This window comes from Grampus griseus, assembly GCF_964374135.1.
Source record: "Grampus griseus genome assembly, chromosome: 7".
Taxonomy (NCBI): domain Eukaryota; kingdom Metazoa; phylum Chordata; class Mammalia; order Artiodactyla; family Delphinidae; genus Grampus; species Grampus griseus.
In genome coordinates, this window is record NC_139001.1 from 58043178 (window position 1) to 58064891 (window position 21714).

General features: G+C 39.9%; 1 protein-coding gene across 2 annotated transcripts in view; it reads left to right on the top strand.

Annotated features, from left to right (window-relative positions):
* Nucleotides 1–21429, top strand: part of WIPF1 (WAS/WASL interacting protein family member 1) — a 114465-nt gene extending 93036 nt beyond the window's left edge. For both annotated transcript variants that reach the window (XM_082658982.1, XM_082658983.1), the window contains exons 3-9: nucleotides 642–771; nucleotides 6091–6219; nucleotides 9218–10009; nucleotides 13953–14165; nucleotides 14901–15014; nucleotides 18410–18461; nucleotides 18805–21429. In XM_082658982.1, the coding sequence (XP_082515108.1) occupies nucleotides 642–771; nucleotides 6091–6219; nucleotides 9218–10009; nucleotides 13953–14165; nucleotides 14901–15014; nucleotides 18410–18461; nucleotides 18805–18817 (1443 nt within the window). In that variant the 3' untranslated portion in view covers nucleotides 18818–21429. The remainder of the gene's footprint in view (nucleotides 1–641; nucleotides 772–6090; nucleotides 6220–9217; nucleotides 10010–13952; nucleotides 14166–14900; nucleotides 15015–18409; nucleotides 18462–18804) is intronic.
* The last annotated feature ends 285 nt before the right edge of the window (nucleotides 21430–21714 follow it).

The following is a 21714-nucleotide window of genomic DNA, read 5'->3' on the forward strand; positions in this document are numbered from 1 at the left end:
ATATCTTGATTGTGGCGGTGGCTACACGATTGTATATGTTTGTCAGAATTCACAGGACTGTACACTAAAAGGGTGATTTTACTATTTGTAAATTATACCTCCAATCTGCCTTAAATTAAAAAGAAAAAAGTCTCTTGTCAGTGTAACCAGAGGGAATTATTTTCTAAAATTTTGGTGGATTAAAAAAAAATACAGCTGACCCTTTTTGATAAAGACAATTTTCCTCTTGCACCAGGTTAGTTCCAAAAGACAAGAAAGAGATGTTCTTCAGAGAACATTCTAGAGGATGAAGCCTCATAGTATCCTGCAAATTCCTCTCAGACTTAAAATTCCCTGCTCGTTTCTAGCCATCCACCCCTTGCTCTGTTGGTTACGGCCAGATTGTGGTCTGAATTTTCAGAGACTTTTATCAGGGAGTGACTCTTCCTGCATTAAAAATGAATGTAATGTATTGCTGCATCTGCTCCCAAATGTCTGGGTCTTAAAAAGAGTGACATCGGGTCTAAAACTTGTAGAGAATTTACAGCCTATTGCCAAGAATCTTAATAACAAGCTCCCAATGCGCTAGCTGTCCCCACCGAGTGTTGTACTACATGATCTTAATTCAAAAGATGAATACGAGTTTGCGTGTTTCCTTTCAGGCCAATACAGAAAAGCCTACCTTGAGTAAGTCAGAGCAGGCTGGGAGAAATGCTCTTCTCTCTGACATCAACAAAGGGAAGAAACTAAAGAAGACAGTCACCAATGACAGAAGTGCACCGATATTGGACAGTAAGTAAAAAAAGTTATGTTCCATGGAGATAAATGGTTTATGACCTAACAATCAACTCTACTCTTCCCACCAAAAAAAAAAATTTTTTTTTTTTTTTTTGGTTAACAACAGCTGCAAAGCTAGCAGAATAAGGGACTGTATCACTCATTGTAGGCCATGGCTCTGGCTTGGGTTCCCTCTAATGCTGCAGGAAGCCAGTATAATAATTCTTTGTCCAAGACACACACAGCAGCAATTCTCTGAATTATTCACAACTCTTTACAGCACTTTCTGGAAATTAACCCTTTGCTCATCTTACCACAGCGCAAAAGGCAGCATGAAATATGGAAAGAGCCCTAGTCTTGGAATCAAAGGATGTAGGTTCGAGCCCTGACCATCTCCAACCCTTTGTCTTCATTTGTAAAATGGAGATAATACCTGTTCTACTACCCTCACAAGTTTGTTGTGAGCATCAAATGAGACAATGCTTCTGAAAGTGTTTTGTTGCCTGGAATGTATAATTCAAGTGTAGTTATGATTATTAGGGGGTTAGAGAGAGAGGAAATGAGATCACAGCTTTGCTTATTGACCCATCATAAATCTGAGATACTTTCTGGAACAAGGCAGGGTATGTGTAAACAAACAAGTACCCACCATACAGGGCTACTTATTAACATTTACAACAGAATGAAACATTACAGATGGCTAGAATCTACCGGAAGTTAATTATCAGGCCTCAAGACTATCATCTCACACTCCTCACACATTTCCACTGCCAGCCAGATGTGCCCAGAATTCATCCTCGACCACAGATGCCACTTGGACTCAACAGGAATTAGACTGTCCTAAACTCACCAGAGGGAGTTTGGAGACAAGTGAATAACGATGTAGGATTTTAGCCAAGTGGAGGAATTTCTAGGAAAAGTGCCTAACGAGTAGAAGAGAAAGATCAGTGTTAGGTGAGAACATTGGTGAGGGAGGAAGGTGGAAAAGAGGAAGACCAAGACAAAGGCCTTTGAGTTTTGCTCTGTTACCAGGCAAGGTGGTGCAGATGGAATGCACCACACCTCAGTGGAACTAGAGGGTCTTTGACTTTTGATGAAGTCTTACCTCTGGGTCAGAATGCCCACAAAATGGTGTGGTTATTGTATAGTCAATTGCTTAGTTTTCCTGATCTGTGTCACAAGGTTCTCCCTGGGGTTGCCCAGCCCAGTCGCTTCTTTCTGGGGAGCTCTGGTCCAATACCCATTGAATCGTGGTGCCTGGGATGGGGCCAGAGGAACTCCACAAACTGCCAACCTCTAGACCAGAGCCCAGTGGTTCTCTCCACTACGAGAGGGAGCCTAGGCTCTGGAGAATTCCCTAGATATTGAAGGAGAATGGACAGTCTGGGGCCTAGTCCTGAATCCACTAGTGGAAGTTCATTATATTCTTCAAGATACACTTCTCTCATTAAATGGAAAAGAGTGTTAGTTCTCCCTCCCATCTGCTCAGTGATGTTTAAGAATGCACTTTGCCTTGTGGACACCAGATGCAACCCAATGCATGCCCTTGTTCATGAACTTAACTGGACGCTAACACTGTTGTTAGAAGCTCTTTGCAAGTGGCAAAGTCCATCCATGGTTTTGTATTTGTTTGCAGGTGAAACCTCCCTGGGTTCTATGTCAAAATGTTGACCATGGTTATACAGGATATAACTCTTGAGGTCAGCTTTGTCCTCCAATTTAATTGTTAGCAGAGTGACCTAGAGCCAGTTAGCTGTCCTCAACTAGTGTAGCTTCTCTATCGGAAAGCTGTACAACTGTTGCAAGTTAAGAACACTAGTGGACGATGTCTGATAGAACAAGTTCATCGATCTCTTTGAATGTTCAATACCAGGTAAAGGTGTCCTATGAAATGCAGTATTGCAGAATGCATCGTTCATCAACCAATAACATTTTAATGTCAAGGGCATTATTAATATTATTGGCAATAATTTAAATGAGTAAAACTTTTAAATTTTATATGGAAGCAATTTTGCATGCACTTCCAGAAATGGTTATTCTAATTTGATATAGCGTACTAGGCGAAGTAATTCTTGTGAGTTCAGTATCAGATTGTTTCTTCTATCAGCAGAGTTCCCATAAGTATCCCAGAAAGTTCCACACCTAGAAAAGATACAGAGCTGACACAGACTTATGATCAATCTAATCCAGAAAAAAAGAAAACACAAATGAATAAATAGAGCTCAGAAAGCAGATTAAATAAAAGATTCAAAGCAGATTTTCTAAAATTAAGGATGCTACAATGAAGTTATTCTTAAAGAATTTAACTTTTTAAGAAAAGTACAAATTTACCAAAAATCATTCATGAAGCTTCAGTGAGCAAGGAAAAAGTTGAAAACTTTATCAAATTACTTTTTCTCTAAAAAGCTTTAGAGCCAGATGATTTTATCAGAAAATTATTTCAGATTTTAAGAAACAACAAATTCAAATGCTATATAAATCATTCCTAAATGTAGGAAGACATGGAAAGCTATCTGTTAGGTATAATGAGATTGGCATGATCTTAATATCAAAACATGACAAAGGCAGCATATATACAGAAAGAAAGCTGGTGTATCAGTGTCTCAGGGGACACGTGGCAATGCCTGGAGGCATTTTTAGTTATCACAACTTGGTGAGGGAGGGTTCCTACTGACACCTAGTGGGTAGAGGCCAGGGATGCTGTAAACATTCTACAGGGAACAAGATGGTCACCCACAACAAAGAATTATCTGACCCCCAAATGTCCGTAGTTCCAAGGCTAAGAAACCCTACTATAGACCACTTATGATCACAGATGAGAGGATACTAACTAAAACTCCAAAAACTCTAATTCAATAGTATGTTAAAAAAAATAATTCACCAAATCCAGAGTTTGTCTCATTTTTAATGTTAGAAAGTCTATATATCCATCATATCAAATAAGGAAAACCATATAATGATCTCAGTAGATCCTGGATAGGCATTTGATAAAATTCCATGCCATAAGAAAGTCTTAAAAACCCAGAGTGGAAGGATCCTTGCTAACCACGAATACTTAGAAAAAAAAGTTATTTCAAAAGTTATTTCAAAGTATGTAACTTGGGGGTTTCCCTGGTGGTGCAGTGGTTAAGAATCTGCCTGCCAATGCAGGGGACACGAGGTCGAGCCCTGATCCAGGAAGACCCCCACATGCCGCCGAACAACTAAGCCCGTGCGCCACAACTACTGAGCCTGTGCTCTAGAGCCTGTGCTCCGCAACAAGAGAAGCCACCTCAATGAGAAGCCCATGCACCACAACGAAGAGTAGCCCCCGCTCGCCACAACTAGAGAAAGCCCGCACACAAGAACGAAGACCCAGTGCAGCCAAAAATAAACAAATAAATAAATTTATTTAAAAAAAAATGTAACTTTGAAACATTAGAGGCATTCTCATTAAAATCAAAACATGATTTCCTTTATTTTTAAAATACTAATAATGTTAATAATTTATGTTTAAGATAAATATATAAATGTATATTTATTCTTTATAATTATTTTAAAATAAATTGTCTTTAAATTAATAAAACATTCATAACTTACACTGTTATGGAAGCTCAGTCATCAAAGTAATTTCTTACATAAAACAGAAATAAGATACACAACTCTTAGAAAAGAAGGCATACACCTTACCTTTATTATTTGCAGAGCATTTGTCTACTAGAAAATCCAAGGTAAAAAATAAATTTTAATTCTGAAAATGCAGGAAAGTGATTTATTAGATATCAAATGAAATTTCCTGATGCCAATAATAACCAAATCCAAAATATAGTAGGAAAAACATTCCTTTCATAATTTCAACAAACAAAAATGTATTTGAAGTGACTCTAAAAGAACTATGGGTGACCCACATCATGAAAATTACAAAACTTTACTGAATAAATCAGAAGACATGGGAAAATATACCAGGTTTCCATAAAGTCTAAATATCATGAAAGCGTCAGTTCTCCCAGATTAATTTGTAGATCTCGTGTAATACTTACCAAAGACTCAACAAGGTTTTCCAGGGGTAGAACTTTAAACAGTACTTAACCTCATAAAACATATATACATACATAAATTGTTAAGAGACAGTTTTTTAAAGAGGGTATAATCATGGCTCTAATACAGATATAAAATAAACATATATCAAAGATTTTATTTAGCTCATTAATTAATGAGGGAACCAATATAATGTTATCAATTCAAAGGAGAATTCGAAGTACCACACATATGTAGGCAGGTGAGTGTTGAAATGAATTTACAAATAGGTGCAAAACAGGTCAATCAATTGCATGACACTGAACACAACCAATATGCATTTCTATGGACAAATATCATTTGCATTATTATCAGTTTTGTACAATTTAATAGAGTTGCAGACTAGCTCAAAGGCAATGGGAAATAACCCAGAAGGCTAGACTGGATACTTAGTAATCTTTTTCTTTCTTCTTCTTCCTTTTTTTCTTGTTTTTTTGTTTGCCTATTTTGAAATCTTTCACAGTTTTTTGGCAACAAGTGCAAAATAAAACAAAATCTTTGCATCGTCTCAAGTTGCAAAGATTTTAAAAATGTTAAAGTCTACTGTTGGGTTTTATGATATTAAAAAACTGAAATCAACCCGGAAGGCCATCAAATAGGTAGATGGATAAATAAATTACAGTACATTCAGTGTTCTAAAACACAATGCAATCCTTTAAACTCATGTTTTCAAAAAATATTTAGTGACATGGGAAATGCTAACAATAAAGTATTGACTGAAAAAAGCAGGCTGAAAACTATGTAGTGAATTTGGTCGTGAGAAAAAATATGTAAAATGAAAAAACAAAAAAAAACACCAAAACCTGGCAGGGAAAAATACACCAAAAAAGTGGGTATTTCAATGAAGCAAAATTATGGGATATTTTATTTTCTTCTCCTTTATTTTTACTGTTTCCTTTCTTCTCACCTTTTATTGCATCTCCTCCCTTAAGACTTTCTTTCTTTGAAGATACTTTTATTTACCAAATCCTATGATACACACTAGATATTAACTCATGTGGCAGCCAGCCAAGCAGGGGAAAGTCATTATCTATTACTGATTCTTCTACCTCTGGGCTTGCGACTGCCCTGGAATAGAAAGAACCCTCTGCTTTTCTGACGGAGGATAGGGTGAATCCTTAAAGTCCTACCCTTTAATGAAATTCCAGGTGTCCACCATGGGCTTAGGTTCTGCCAGCTCCCCGTTGTATTGTGATTGTTTACTTGGGCGAGGACTGGTAAAGTTCTCTGGTGGTGTCTTCATACATGTGTAAAGGCTGTGTTTTCTTCCTTCTGCAGAACCTAAAGGAGCTGGTGGTGGTGGCGGAGGCGGCAGTGGGAGTTTTGGAGGGGGTGGACCACCCGGTTTGGGAGGACTGTTCCAGGCTGGGATGCCAAAGCTGAGATCCACAGCCAACAGGGAGAGTGGTAAGGAGAGTTTCCTTCCTTAGTTACTGAAGACCAGGCTGAGTCTGGCGGTTTTGAGACTTGGCATCCCCTCTAAGGCATTGTGCCCTGTGAAACAGTTTAGATTTCTTGAAATGTTAACACTGTTTTATAAGAGGGACTCAAGGGACTTTCCTGGTGGCACGGTGGTTAAGAATCCGCCTGCCAACACAGGGGACACGGGTTCAAGCCCTGGTCCAGGAAGATCCCACATGCCACAGAGCAACTAAGCCCGTTCTCCATAACTACTGAGCCTGTGCTCTAGAGTCTGCGAGCCACAACTACTGAGCCTACGTGCCACAACTACTGAAGCCCGCACACCTAGAGCCTGTGCTCTGCAACAAGAGAAGCCGCTCTGCAATGAGAAGTCCGTGCACCACAACGAAGAGTAGCCCCCGCTCGCTGCAACTAGAGGAAGCCTGCGCACAGCAACAAAGACCCAACGCCGCCAAAAATAAATGAAATAATTTTTTTACAAAAAGAGGGACTCTATTTAGCATCTTTTTTTTTTTTCTTTTTAAATCAGGATCAGACAGCTCCATCGAGCTGTTAAATATTTGCCCAGTGTCCTTGGGGTAACTTGTACTTTTTTGTACTTTTCTAAAGGATAAGCTAGAGTGGGAAGAAAAGGAAGGAGCAAATGGGACTTGCCACCCCTGGAAACTCTGCCTGGTGACCTGGCAGATTCAGCTTTCTTTGTGAGGTAGTCTGACCCACCTGTTGAGTGTAGTAAATACTTGTGGGTCTCTTTTCAAATACACAATGGAGCATGTCATATGAAATATAATTACGTATCTCACAAAACCTAAAAAGGTGTTTTGCCTGACATTTGGCATTTTAGAACTAGTGATTCTAAGTATTCTCTGCAGGAAGCCATGGAAATGAGTCCTACAGGATTGTCTGTGAACACGATGGCACAGAAAAAAGTTAAACCTGGTCATGCCTAAATAAAATACTTTACAGAGTGTGTGAGGCTCTCCCCTGACTATGACAGAAGCTCAAGAAATTTCCCCATGAAACTTTACTTTTTAATGTTTACTGTGTTAGAAGAATTTTATTTCTAATTCCATGGTCTTTTAAAATGTCCACTGGGAAAGTGTGAAACTGTCACATTCATATGAAGATAAAGTCACTGAATCCTCAGGGTTACCTGGCTATTTTAGTTTTGGATTGTCAACATCTAGAAGGAGACTCAAGAATATGAGAGATTCTATCTTGCCAGGCCTGCATTTAAATTTGTTTATTTAAAACCCACTGAAAGGACTTGAGGCAACTGACAAATGCATACATTCAGTACTTTAACAGTAGGTGAAGAAATTCAGGCAAAAGACAACTGGAAGTAAAACAATGAAATGAAGATGGAATTTAAGTTAGTACACAAAATGCTACAGTATTTGCATAGTACACTATCTGCATAATGGGTCCCATCCCTGTAACATATATGTGGATAGTAACTGCACCTTTAATCCAAATTTGGAAGGTAAAACTTATCACAAGTTGGTGACATAGAACTATACCACACAGTCAAGGAAAATATAGCTCATGTCTAGTGCTAAAGTCAAAATAAAAAATTCTTTCTAGAGTTCACATTATTCATAAATCCAGCCAGATGTCTCTCATCGTGCCTTGGATAAAATCTGAACGCCTTCTGGCCGACAAGGTTCTCTATGACCCGGCCCCTGCCAGCCACTCAGGCTGCATTTCGTAGGGTTCTCCTCCATGCTCACTGTGCCCCACACACATAAAAGCCTTGGTTTTTTAACTTGAAGCTCATTTCCACCTCAGGGTCTTTGCACCTGCTGGCCCTGACTGAAGCACTTCTCTTCCTCCTCTCCATGGCGGGCCTTAGCTCAAATGTCACATCCTCAGAAGGGCCACCCCCATCTAACCTGGCCTCTCTGGGCATTCTTCATCTCATCAGCCTATTTTAGTTTCTTTTTAGTCCTTATAACTGTCTGAAAATATTTATGTTTACTGGTTTTTTGTTTATCTCCCCCAGAAGAACATAAACTACAAGAGAGCCAGATCTTTCCTGTTTTGTTTACTCCTCTGCCTCTAGCATCTAGAATAATGGCTGACGTATAGTATAGCAGGTTAATATTTGGTATATTAATTAGCTTATAGTTGAACTGGGTAAAGTTTTTTCAGACTAAGCATTTTACAAGAATTAGTTTAGGTTCTAAGAGACTCTGGGGTGGTGGTTTGGGTTTTTCCATAACTTTGGTTCCTCTTTAGCTCTTCCCTTTGTTGAACCAAAGTAGTTGAATATTAATTATGTATTAATAGTAGGGTTGTTCTGTCCTGTCAGTATTAAAGTGGAAGTTGACCTAGTAGGGAAAAACGTTGTATAGTTGCCTACTTGTTGGTAGATTAAGACCATCCACTGGTGTCAACTCTTTTAAACTTTGACAGTTTCTTTTTCCTTTGACAGTTTCTTATTTCAATCATAACTCTTCCACTCTCTTAGAAATTTACCTTTAAAGGTTCTAGGTAAGCCCTCCCATACAGAAACTTACATTGGGATAACTAATTTCTTCATCTAAGAAAGCTACATTATTTTTCAAACCTGAGAGGTACAGGGTGGGGGGACAGGGATAGTGATGGGGAGAAAAGAAAATCATTAGCAGAAATCCCATGTACCAATGCCATCCTGTTCTCGACCTCTTGTAATGAACAGGGATGTCTCCAGAACTCTTACCAACCTCATCCTGGTTCTTGTCCATCCATAATGCCAAGAGAGCTCTCCAGAATCCCTTTGAAAGCTGATGGGTTGTGGAATCTGGGAGTAGAAGAGAAACAGAGAGCTGTGATCTGTCCCTCTGCTTCCAGGAAGGACACACAAAACCTAGTTTATATAAGTAATAGTTACCTGTCGTTTGCAGCATCTAGGAAAGGGCTTCCAGTAGCTGGCAATTTACTCTAGTTCTCTGATTGCCTTTAAGGTTCCTAACTTTCTGATTTTTTTTTTTCTGTTCTTCAGATTCTGGAGGGAGCCGACCCCCAATTCTGCCACCAGGAGGAAGACCCACATCTGCCAAACCTTTCTCGCCCCCAAGTGGCCCAGGGAGGTTCCCTGTGCCTTCTCCAGGCCACAGAAGCGGACCTCCAGAACCTCAGAGGAACCGAATGCCTCCCCCGAGGCCCGACGTGGGCGCGAAGCCTGATAACATTCCGCCTCCAGTGCCTAATACTCCAAGACCCGTTCAGTCAAGTCTGCACAACCGGGGGTCCACCCTAGTGCCCGGGGCCCCCAGGCAGCCCAGCCCCGGGCCGACTCCTCCCCCTCTCCCCGGAAACCGAGGGGCTGCTTTCGGGGGAGGCTCCACCCGCCAGACCCCGTCAGGCTCCTCCTCGCCCTTCTCCAACCGGCCTCCCCTCCCCCCTACCCCGAGCAGGGCCTTGGATGACAAACCCCCTCCTCCGCCCCCTCCAGTGGGCAGCAGGCCCTCCACCCACAGGGAGGCCGTCCCCCCACCTCCCCCTCAGAACAGCAAGCCTCCGGTGCCCTCCACCCCGCGGCCTTCCCCCTCCGCGCAGGCCCCGCCCCCGCCCCCCAGCCGGCCGGGCCCTCCCCCAGTGCCCCCAGGGTCCAGTGGCGGGGGCGGCGGCGACGAAATCCCGAGGCTCCCACAGCGGAACCTGTCCCTCTCGTCGTCCTCGTCGTCGTCATCATCTGCGCCTCCCTTACCTTCACCTGGGCGGTCGGGACCTCTTCCTCCCCCGCCCGGCGAGAGACCCCCTCCTCCAGTGAGGGACCCACCGGGCAGATCAGGTATGGCCAGAGCGCGGTGAGTTGTGCCCCTGTGCCCCAGCCAGCCCAGAAGTCACTACCAACTGCACATGAAGAGAGCCCAACAAAAGCTTAAGTGAACTCTCGGGCTGCTTTGACCTTGGGAGTGACACATAACCCATATGATTTCCTCTTGGCCTCACGTAACCTCTGAAGAGAGTGGGACCCATACTTCTGTCCACGTTTCAGAAGTGAGGAGACTAAGTAACCAATGAAGTGAAATGATCCCAAGCGAGTTAATAAAGAACAGGCCACTCACTCACCTTCCATCTCACCACTCTACCTGACATCTCCTGAAAGGGAATTTCTGCTGTCTTAACTGGGAACTAAATACCCATCTCCTGCAGGAGGGCCCATTATTCCAACAAGAAGGGCAGTTATTTAAGAGTGAATGAACTTTCCCTGTACTTCTCTTCATCGGTCAAGTTTTGACACATACTAGAGTCCATTTTGCTGTCTGTTCACATCTCTGACACGTAGATCCCTTGGAGAATCAGATAAAGGTATAATAAGGCCTTCTCTCCATAAAAATGCTCATAAGCATAAACTCAAAATTGCCTGCTGTTTCATGGATTGAAGGACCTGCTGAAGCCCATCTGTGTCCCCACCCAGGGCTGGAAACCTGGATCTAAGGGGAGAACCTGCACAGTGTGAAATGAAGTGTGAGGAGTCTGTACTCTCTCTCCTACTTTCAATAGGTGCTTGTTTGTTTTCTGTTTGTTATTGAGGGATTCAGAAGAACTATCTAGTTTTGGAATTTAACCTTACCATACCTACAGGATGTCTGGAAATGGGGCATTTTTTGCTCTGTGAGAAGCTAACTGACCTTTGACCCCCTGACCTCAGGAACCTAATAAACACTTTTTTAAAATAGTCCTCAAACTTGACCACATACTGGGATCACCTGGGAGCTTTAAAAACCACCATGCCTAGGTTCCTACCCCAGGATTTCTGGTTTCATTGGTCTGGGTTACAAACTGGGCATCAGGATATTTGGAAGCTCCCCGGTGACTGTAATGTGTAGCAAAGTGAAAACCACTCCTTCAAACCACTTTGCCGGAGAGAGTCAGCTACAAATATAAAAAGTTGGTAGTCTATTCAGTCTAGACATTGTGGCATCTCATTAAGTATGCTTCAATGAACAAATAAGAACAAGTAGTCAGATGAATGAAATGCATCATTTTCTTCTTATCCAACAGGTATGGATTTTCCCACAAAATGGCTGAGGAGCTGTTTGCTTGGTTCTACCAAATGATTTAATCAACAGATTAAATATTCCCCCAAATAGGATAGGCAGTGATATATATTTGTTGTTTCTTTCAATTACATTAAGTCATACCTGTTTATTGTACAAAATACATAAAAGTATAATGAAAATAAAAATCATCTATAATTCTGCCACCACCATCATCCAGATATAACATTGTTTATATACCCTTTCAGTCTTTTTTAAATGCATATATATACATGTTTGCAAAATTAGTATCATACTACATATATTGTTTGCTAATTTTCTTTTTATTTAATTTAGCTCATTATTTTCTGACATGATTAACTCTTCTTTTACAACCTGACTTTCAATGGCTGCATAATATTAAATCCCACAAAAGTACCTTGGCTTATTTATTAGTCACGTGGTCATACAGGCCATTTCTAGAGTTTTGCTATTGCAGATAATGCAGGGATACATTCTTGTAGCTAAATATTTGTGCACATCTCTGTGTATTTCTTTTGGATGAATTCCTAGGAATGGAATTCCTAGGACAATGGATGTACACAGGAAACTATGGATTTCATAGGTATTGCCAAATTAGCCTCTAGAAAATTCCCACCAATTTACATTTCCATAAGGAACCTATGAGAAGTCATCAAGGGCCATCTATATTTTGAGAGGTGGCTTGGCTTCATTGTTAGGGGAGTGTTTTAGAATTTGACAGAATGGAGTCAAATCCTATTCTTCCACTCATTAGTGTACTGATTTGGGCTCTTTAACCTTCCAACACCTCTGAGGCCTCACCTGCTGTCCTGATGCTCCTCGGGGCTGTTGTAAGAATTAAATGAGACCAGTGTGTATAGTGGTTATCTTATTTCCCCCCATGTAGTAGCATTCAACAAATGATCGTTTTCATTATTATACTGCCAACAGGAAATAGAAATCTGTTTTCTGTTATGCTTGCCTAGGTTTGGAGCAGAGGGCTGGAAGGTTGGAGAGTAAGGAACATGAACAGTTACTTTAAAAGAGAGAGAGATCAAGTTGGTCAGGTTACGTAGTACCAGGCCCCATAGTATTGGAAGTCTAGTTTGCATTCAGTGACAGTTATGTGGTGGTACTACCACTGCCATTAAGCCCACAGCGTGTGAGCCACTTCTCCCCCCAGTAAATCTACTCATACTAACTAGGACTCCAGCAGTGAGAAGTAGATGGGGCAATGAATAAACCCTACCAGATTAGGCACTGAAGACTCCTTGAGAGACGAACCAGGGCTGGGCATGCCTCCCACCTCCATCAGAGATCTGAGCCAAGACTTCCAGACAGGAATATCTTTGATGGGTGGGTCATTCACTTTAAGGTCCTCTAGTTGGATTCTGAATCTGTAATTAACAAGACATATTTATATTTATAGCACCATAAGACATTGTGTTTACATAAAGATGTCAGCATGTTGCTAGTGGAACACACCACTGAAGGTCAGGAATAATTACTAAGGCCATTTTGATTTGCATGAGAGATGCTCAAGTTCTTTTTTTCTTTTTAAAAATTTACTCATGACCCAAACAGCCTCTGCATTTGGAGGATGGGAAAAGCAAGATATGTTCCTTTGTACTATCAAAAAGAATTTACTTTGAATTATTTACTAAGAACTTAAAATTTTCTGATTATACCACACCACTGCATTTTTTTTTTTTTTTTTTTTGTGGTATGTGGGCTTCTCACTGTTGTGGCCTCTCCCGTTGCGGAACACAGGCCCCGGACCCGCAGGCTCAGCGGCCATGGCTCACGGGCCCAGCCGCTCCGCGACACGTGAGATCCTCCCGGACCGGGGCACGAACCCGTGTCTCCCGCATCGGCAGGCGGACTCTCAACCACTGCGCCACCAGGGAAGCCCACCACTGCATTTTTAAAACATGGTTTCAAATACTATATAATACTTTTTATTTGCTTTTTGACTAAGTATTTCTGGCAACAGTGCAGTGAGAAAGGTGTTCTTTCGTAGACAGGAAATCAAGTTCCACAGGACAACCAGCCTGCACAGGGTCAGGATACTGCACCAGCATTTACAGCCATGCACATTGATTAGCTGATTGTCACTCCCTCTGTTAATCTGACTCCCCAGAGAGGAAGAACCAAGAAGGAGCTCTTACTGTTCTCGGGATAACTGATGTTTGGTTTCCTGATCCCGCTTCTGCCTGGAAACAGATCATATGCATCACAGAAACATGCTTGTATAATTAGCGATAATACTATGCATTTAAAGAACTTAGTCCCTCTGGAGACCTAAAATAAGTTCATAACTATCTTATTTTTAAAACAGCATTTACTTAATAAGTAACATGTCACAGTAATTAGTTCAACAGCTATTTAAAAGGAATTTTAAATGTTTTTTAAAGTATACAGTTGTCAATATAAACAAATGATTACCATTGTCAACTGCATCACCTCCAATCTCAACTCAAAGCCAAACAGCCATTTAGCTATCAATGTGCACTTGTTCCACGTATGTGTGTACATTTGTGCATTTCTGTGCTTATATGCGCCTAATCATTTCTTGGCTAAACCTCCTAGGAACTCTCCACCATTTCTCCACATTCCCTAGTAAAAGGGCATGTATCCAGCAGGCACTCAATAATTGCATGTTGATGACCATGATGATAGTAATGTACAGTGTAAGGTATAGCACTAAATGTCATTTTTCTTTTGCTCAAGGCCCTCTCCCACCACCTCCTCCAATGAACAGAAATGGCAGCACATCTCGGGCCCTGCCTGCCACCCCTCAGTTGCCATCCAGGAGTGGAACAGACAGTCCCAGAAGTGGGCCCCGGCCTCCTCTTCCTCCCGACAGGCCTGGCACTGGGGTGCCTCCCCCACCTCCACCATCGACATCAATTAGAAACGGCTTCCAAGACTCTTCATGTGAAGGTGAGGTGTGGTCCCGGCTCCTTGGAAATGTACAAGCTATAGTAGGGCAGCAGTTGAATGGCAGGTGTGTTTGTGTCTGTTTGTATGTTTGCATTAACATTTCGTGTTTGTGTGACCCTCATTGTTACCATACTGCACAGCACTAATCTAAGCACTCTAGGGCCCACCATGATTTCAAATGAAAAATAGTAATCCCCCTTCCTCCACTCCCCAAAAAGGCAGATCATTTTTCTCTGTTCCTTGTTTGAGTCTCATTTTGGTTAACTTTCCAGAGGTTCCAGAATTCTGAAAAGAACCATTTTTGTAGCTAACCTTATACCTACCTTTCTGAACAGTTCATGGTGGGTAAGAGGCCCAATGGCCTGCAGATATTGAGCAGCTTATCTCTGCCATTGTTATCAGAGGGTCCTAGTTATTCCTTCCACTGATGAAGGAATAATTAAGAAAGGCATCCCAAACCTTAGTCCCCAGCTCCTGAGAGGGACTGGCTGGGTCCTAGTCACTCTAGTTAAAGTCACCTGGATCTGTCTTTGGTTTGATATGCAGACCACTATATTTTATCGCTGTGCTAATCAGTGACATTTGTAGCACTTCCGGCTTTTCTCTAAACTTATAGACATAAAACCAGAAGCGATCTCTGCCATTCTCTCTGTATTTCATTCTGTGCCTTTCGTTACATAAGTCTTCAGAGAAGATTGTCTGTTACTGAAGATATTGTTTGTTTCTCTCCCTCAGATGAGTGGGAAAGCAGATTCTTCTTCCATCCGATTTCTGATTTGCCACCTCCAGAGCCATATGTACCAACAACCAAAAGTTATCCCAGTAAATTGGCAAGAAATGAAAGCCGGAGTGAGTATTTCTACAAGGGCAATTGGATGCCTTCATACTTGAGTAGCCTGGGTTATACACAACTGAGGGTTGTATAGGAAATCCAGGTCTCTTGCCTGGAGTGGGGCGATTTCAGAGAAATCACTCCTGGATTTGGAACCATATAAATTCTAGTAAACTCCCTTTCTACACTCATTGAGGAAAATGGAGACATCCAGAATGCATATGAGAAATGATTATTTTAATGTGTCATTACAAGCTCAAAATACCTTTAGTTTGCTAGTAGGTTAAATTTTATTATTTTGCTTGTTTGGACAATCTTTCCCCATTTTGATCTTCCTAAGATGGCACAATTAGAGCCATCTTCTATTCCTACTAGTTTTGAGACTGGCAGAATGTCTAATTATAACAAAAACTCACTGTAACTGCCTTGATCGTTTAAATATAATCATAACTTTACAGACCATTACATGAAAATTTTAAGTATACCCATAATCTCTCTACATAACATAACAGATATTTTCATTTTACTAGGTTGTCTTCTAATTTTTATCCATCTAATTCTGATTAATTTATATAGTTTAATAATTATAGAGTATGGGTTTTGCTGATGAGATTTATATAACATTGCTGAGTAAACACTTCCCTATTTTATCACATGGTTTTTATTCTACAGAATTCCATCAAGTCAGCATATAATAATTTAGTTTACCATTATTGGACATTTAGATTGTTTTTTTCCTTATAGATGTAATGCTACCATAAAGAAGTGAATCAGTTTTCCCCTACTGAAAAGAAATACGTGAACAAGAAGAGGAAATAGAAAAACTGATATTTCACAACAATAAATGTATAGAACTAAGGAAGAATTAGCATGAAATATACATATATCACTGATGAGGCCCCATCTTGGAACAGCCTTAGCTTCAGACCAAACTCCCAAGCCAGAAATGAGTGGAGAAAAAGTGTTTGAGCATGTCAAAGAACTGTCACATGATCCTAGTCTTGTCCTCATTGCCCAGCAGAGTTACTTCATGTACTCTGAGCCTAATGACTCTTTCTTAACACACAGTTCTTAATTTTTGCTTGGTTGGTTCCCAGCCTTAGAGCAGATTAATATCAGCTGAAGTCAAGGTTGGTTAGAAGCAAAATCACTGACTTCGGGGAGAAGAGATAGGTGGCAGTCTTGGGTTAAAGGAGGAGCTAGGAACACAGAGCTCTGCTAGGTATCACAGCACTGGACAATACAGTTGTTTCTGTTGGGTTATTAAGAACAAGACAAATTGTGCTTTGTGCTTCTGTTGAAGAATTCAAAGAATTAGAAAATATTTTAGAAAAATTTCCCTGAAAAAAATGCCAGAAGTAAATAGAATATTGCTGCTTGAAAGGACAAGTTTAATTCCTAGAAAAACTTATTTATGTGGAATACTGCATTCTAGATGATGCCTAATAAAAGAGGTATAACTGTAATAAAATTATCATACAAGAGTTGGTGGTTGAAATTTTTGGTGAAAAAGTCTTCACGTGGGAACAGCATCCTCGAGTTCTCTTCCCCCACCCCACTCTGTGCTATTTGTATATTTACGTCAATAACAGAGCCATCCTCCCCAGCCCCTCTAGATTTTTAATTTAATAGCTGAACACATTCCTTCCCCCCAACTTCCTGTCTTTATGACTGTCCACAGCTTGAGAACTGGAACTAGGCCCTGCTCACTACTGCATCTTCTGAAAGTGGCACAGAGCTTGAAATACAGCAGCATTTAAAAATATTTCTTAGATCGGTAAATTAATTTCCACAGCCCTCCAAAAATGTTTTTGTAGCTTTAAAAAAATATTTCTAGCATTGGGCATGTTTAATATTTTATAATGATAATGGATCATCTCTCTAACACAAAAAAAGTACTATGGAGTGGTTTTATCCTGCTCCTGTACCTGCCTCAGCCTCCAGGCCCACTACCTGGTAGGGCACCCAGACAGCCCTGAACAGTGCCTCCTAATTGCAGCTTTGCACAAGGCCAGCCCTTGTTTTGCTCAACATTTGTGGTGTGTCAATTGACAGTCAAGTCTCCATGACAGATAGCTGATTTACATACAGATGAGTCTTTCCTCAGGTCCCTGCCCAAGAAAAGACTTGGTTGGGATAAAAACAGGAAGAGGCAAGGTAATGGACTGCCACTGTTTTCCTCTAACTCCTCCCCTTGCTCAGAGATTTGTTCTAACTCAGGAATCCCTAAGTGGGCTACTTTGGTTGCTGTCAGGGAAGTGGTGGCCTGCTGAGGAATCCATCAATGCCAGTCCACCTGAGTATCAGAACTGTGGCCTTAGCAGACCTACTCCATTGACTCAAGTCCCTGGTAGACCTACTCACAGCATCTGAGCACCTGGTTTCATGCCTAACACCTGTTAGATCCTCAAAACAAAATGTGCATGGGACAAATGAATTTTTTAATTGTGAATGGATTTTAAACCTAGTTATGGCATGCTGACAGCCCATGAATATGCATAGTTTTTAAAAGAACACTATCAATAGAGTGAAGAGAAAACCCATGAAATGGGATAAAATATTTGCAAATCATATATCTGATAAAAGGTTAATATCTGGAATACATAAAGAATTCCTACAATTCAACAACAACAAAACAACCCAATTTTTAAAATGGTTGAATACCTGCACAGATATTTCTTGAAATAAGATATACAGCTTGCCAATAAGCACATAAAAAGATGATCAACATCACTAATCATTAGGAAAACACAAATAAAACTACAAATAAAACTACCACTTTACACCTATTAGGATGGCTGCTATCAAAAAAGCATTGTTTAGAAATTAGAAGATATCTAAATGCCCAAAAAAAGGGGAATGATTAGATAAATAAACTACAGTATACTTATATAATAGAATGCAATGTGTCATTAACAATTATATTTGTAAAGAGTAATGACTTTGAAAAATGTTCAAATGGACTGTATATGATCCTGTTTTTGGAAGGAAAAAGGGAACTGTTTATATATGGAAAATATACATATAATGTTATTGGTTATCTCTGGGTGGTAAAAGCATTGGTGAATTTTTGTTTTGTTTTTCTCATCCGTATTTTCTCAATCTATAATATATATATTATATGTAATGTATAATCACACATACTATGTGAAGAGAAAAAAAGTGACTTTTTAAAAACTTTAAGTTCGCACAAGTACTTGGTAGCCAGTGGTAGGTCATCCTTCTCTAGTAAAATTTGTTCAGATCCTTACTTGCTTCTTCCCCTCATCTCTCATGCACATGTGCAAGTTATTTACAGCCTTGATCATGGCGGGGGGCGTGTAGTGGGTTCTTTTGCAACCATTCTTAAGTTTTACAGTGAGAACATAAGCTTTCTAACCAAAATTTATATTTTGTCTATTTTTTCATCAAGGTGGATCCAACCGAAGAGAAAGGGGTGCCCCACCCCTTCCTCCTATCCCGAGGTGATCCTTGCCTGCTCTTCTCCACCCAAGCCCAAGAGCTCCTTCTGCTGTTGCTGTCCAAGTCGCACACCCTCCTTCTCTTGTCTTCCCTTGTCCCCTTCATGATGGCAATAGGGAAGAAGGGAGGTGATGTGGGAATGCATGTGTGCAGGGTGTGTATGCAGTAAAGAAATGCACCTCGCTTTTTATATTGTGTATATTCTTAAAGCTATTGCTTGCTTCAGCTATAGCCTGTTGGCTGCTTTGGGGATCAGTATAGGCTTTTGTGGCAAGTAGGCAGCGATGAATTGTGTCCCAGCTTTCAACCCATGAAATTCAAACATTCACTGCTTTTTTGCTACAGATCACGATATTAAGGTCCCTGAGAGCTGTTTGCTTCCATGCCTTTTTTGCATGTTTGGCCTCCTGTTTCCATGAACCACAGACCACCTAAGCAAGTTGCTTATATGAAATGTTTGCAGTTACAGGCTGTCCAATCTTTGGCCGTCTTGGACAGAGCTGTCCAATAGAAATATAGTGTGAGCCACATATACAATTTTACAATTTCTAGTAGCCACATTAAAAAGGAAAATAGGTGAAATTAACTTTAATATATTTTATTTAACCGACATCCAAAATATCATTTCAACCTGCAATCAATATAACAATTTTAATGAGATATTTTATATTCTTTTTTTGGTACTAAGTCTTCAAAATCTGGTATGTATTTTACACTTAGAACACATCTCCATTCAGACTTGTCACATTGCAAATGCTCAATAGCCACACATGGTTGGTGGCTTCCATGTTGGACAGCACAGGTCCAGAAGATAGAGGCTAGTGCAAAAACCTCTTGTTTAAAAAACAAAAAAGCAAGATGAGCTTTAGCAATTCAAGAGGTAACTTAAAATAAAGTTAGGACCCAACACCTTGTTTGGCAAACAGCTTTCCTTAGATTTTTCTCCCTTATTTCCCTCTTCCCTGGAAATCTGTATGCAGATGTTGCTTCACAGTACCAAGGTCAGAAATTGATATAATAGGGTTTACAGTCATGTGGAATAAAGCCATTGGAGAGAAACTGAAAGCCAGTTGGGGCTCTGGGGCTTAGAAGCAGCTGCCTTGAGCTCATCTGTCGGTTGGCCTCCTGCCTTATGCATGGGAAGTGGCTTCATTCCTCTCCAGCTCAGCGTGCTCCTTAGGGCAGGAGGCTCATAGGCTCCATAGTTGTGGGGAAAGTCAGGGAAAGGTAGCAAATCAGAAATGTGGAAGAAGGGAACAGTTTTGAGTTGATGGACAAAACTCTAAAAATCTAAATCTGGTGATTATGGGGTTGAGAGAAAGAGACTGCTGCAGGATATTGGAGGGAACTTGTTTTGAATCTTTCTGGGAGAATCATTTGCCTTGGATCTATGCAAATAAAGCTCCCCCAGAGGACCATAGGGATGAGCCAGCCTTGCCCTTTTTGTATGGTTTTGTTTACAAAACTTTACTGGGACTTTTAAATCTAGCTATACACTTGGAAAAAAAGATTTCCATTTAGATGTTTTATATGGTTAATTATGTTTAAAATTTACCATTACTTATTTTTTTAAAGTTCACAGCTATATATGTATATGTATATCTACCTAAACTTTGTATTATGGTTTCAGTGAATTGTTCATGTATTACTGGGAGATGCTAACAAGAAATCAATCCAAAGAAAAATTTGAAAGAAGCATTCCTATTTATAGAATAAATGTTTCATTTATATAAAAGCAAAAGAACTTAGAGTTCTAATAATGGGATGTCTAATAACTTATGAAGTTGCCCATTTGAATCTGTTGTATTTTTATAACTTTCCTTGCCAAAGTCCTGGGCTTATTAAGTACATTAGAGACTTTGGGTTCCCCGCCCACCACCATTAATTTGTCTTTCATACGTTCACTTGAGGGCCTTTACCCAAAGAAAATCAAGAAACATAAAGGTGTAACAAGCTTGGCAAAGTATTTTCAAAAAAAGTTTTTAATCTCTAATATTTTGGTAATATAGCAGCAGCATCTTATTTTGAATTCTTTGATCAGATATCAATAGTTGGTAAAAATCCCTATGATAAAGCCTAATGACCCACTTCAGAAAAGATGGAGTTGGGCCTTCCTAGCAAATATGGCAGAGAAAAGTCTGACCCAAAGAAAATGGGTCTGAATTTTGTAAAGTGTAGTAAGTATGGCCAATTTCCTTATATATCCCAATTTTGCAGATACCATCCTAAGTTTGAAGCAGGGTCACAGCTCAAAGTTGCTATTCATCCAGGATAGAGATGTTTTAAAATGTATTTTTTAAGTGAATACTCCATTAATACATGTACACCCTTTCTTTGAAAGTTAGAAACCTAATCACATCCCAAAGTTTGAATGAGGTTCTATGCTAAAATCGTCAACTATGGCAGATCACAAAAATTAATAGTTACTTCCCTGAAACCAGAGCTTACATATGTTTTTTCCCCATAAAATTTCCAGATAAATGTATTCAAGATGCAATACAGTATCTTAATATTCACATATTTTATAATGAAATGTATTACAGTATTAAAATTCAGTGTTCAGTATTTATTTCAATATGCATTTTATTTAGTAAAAACCAAGAAAAATGTTTAATCCAGTGGTGCCTTACTTGGTGATTTGCAAGAAATTGACTTTTTATGTCTAAGTAGCAGATTATTTGCATATTTGTAAGAACTGTTAGGCCTTTATAGTTTAACTTGTAATACCAATTTTGTTATTTTAGTAGCAGAAATGTGATGACTGTTAAAGTGCCCAAAATTTTCTGGCATGAAATTAATTTTTCCCTATTTATAGTCAGGGGCTGTAAAGAAAGAAAGTGTTTTTCATACCACTGCATTATATAAACATGCACATTTTGGTACCTATGTCATCAGGGTAGTTTATATGGTGGGGTAGGACCTACCCTAGACATCTGTGTCTTTGTAAGTTAGCCAGACAATAAATAAATGCAGAATGATAAGACTGTCATCTGGTGGGTTTTATTTTAAGTACTCTCTATACAAATATAAATAAATGAAAAAGCAAGTGTCTGTTTTCTGCTTTATACTCTGGTAAAGAAAGACAAACTCAAAAAAAAAGAAGAAGAAGATCCACAAAGTAAGTAAATATTCAGTGCATCCACTTTCTAATCCCCTTGATTTCCTGAGAACTTGCATTTTAGTCAAAATCTGTAGTCTGCTTCCTTGAGGCAAATGCTGCTTCTACTCTGAAGTAAAGGATGGATGGTGGAAGCA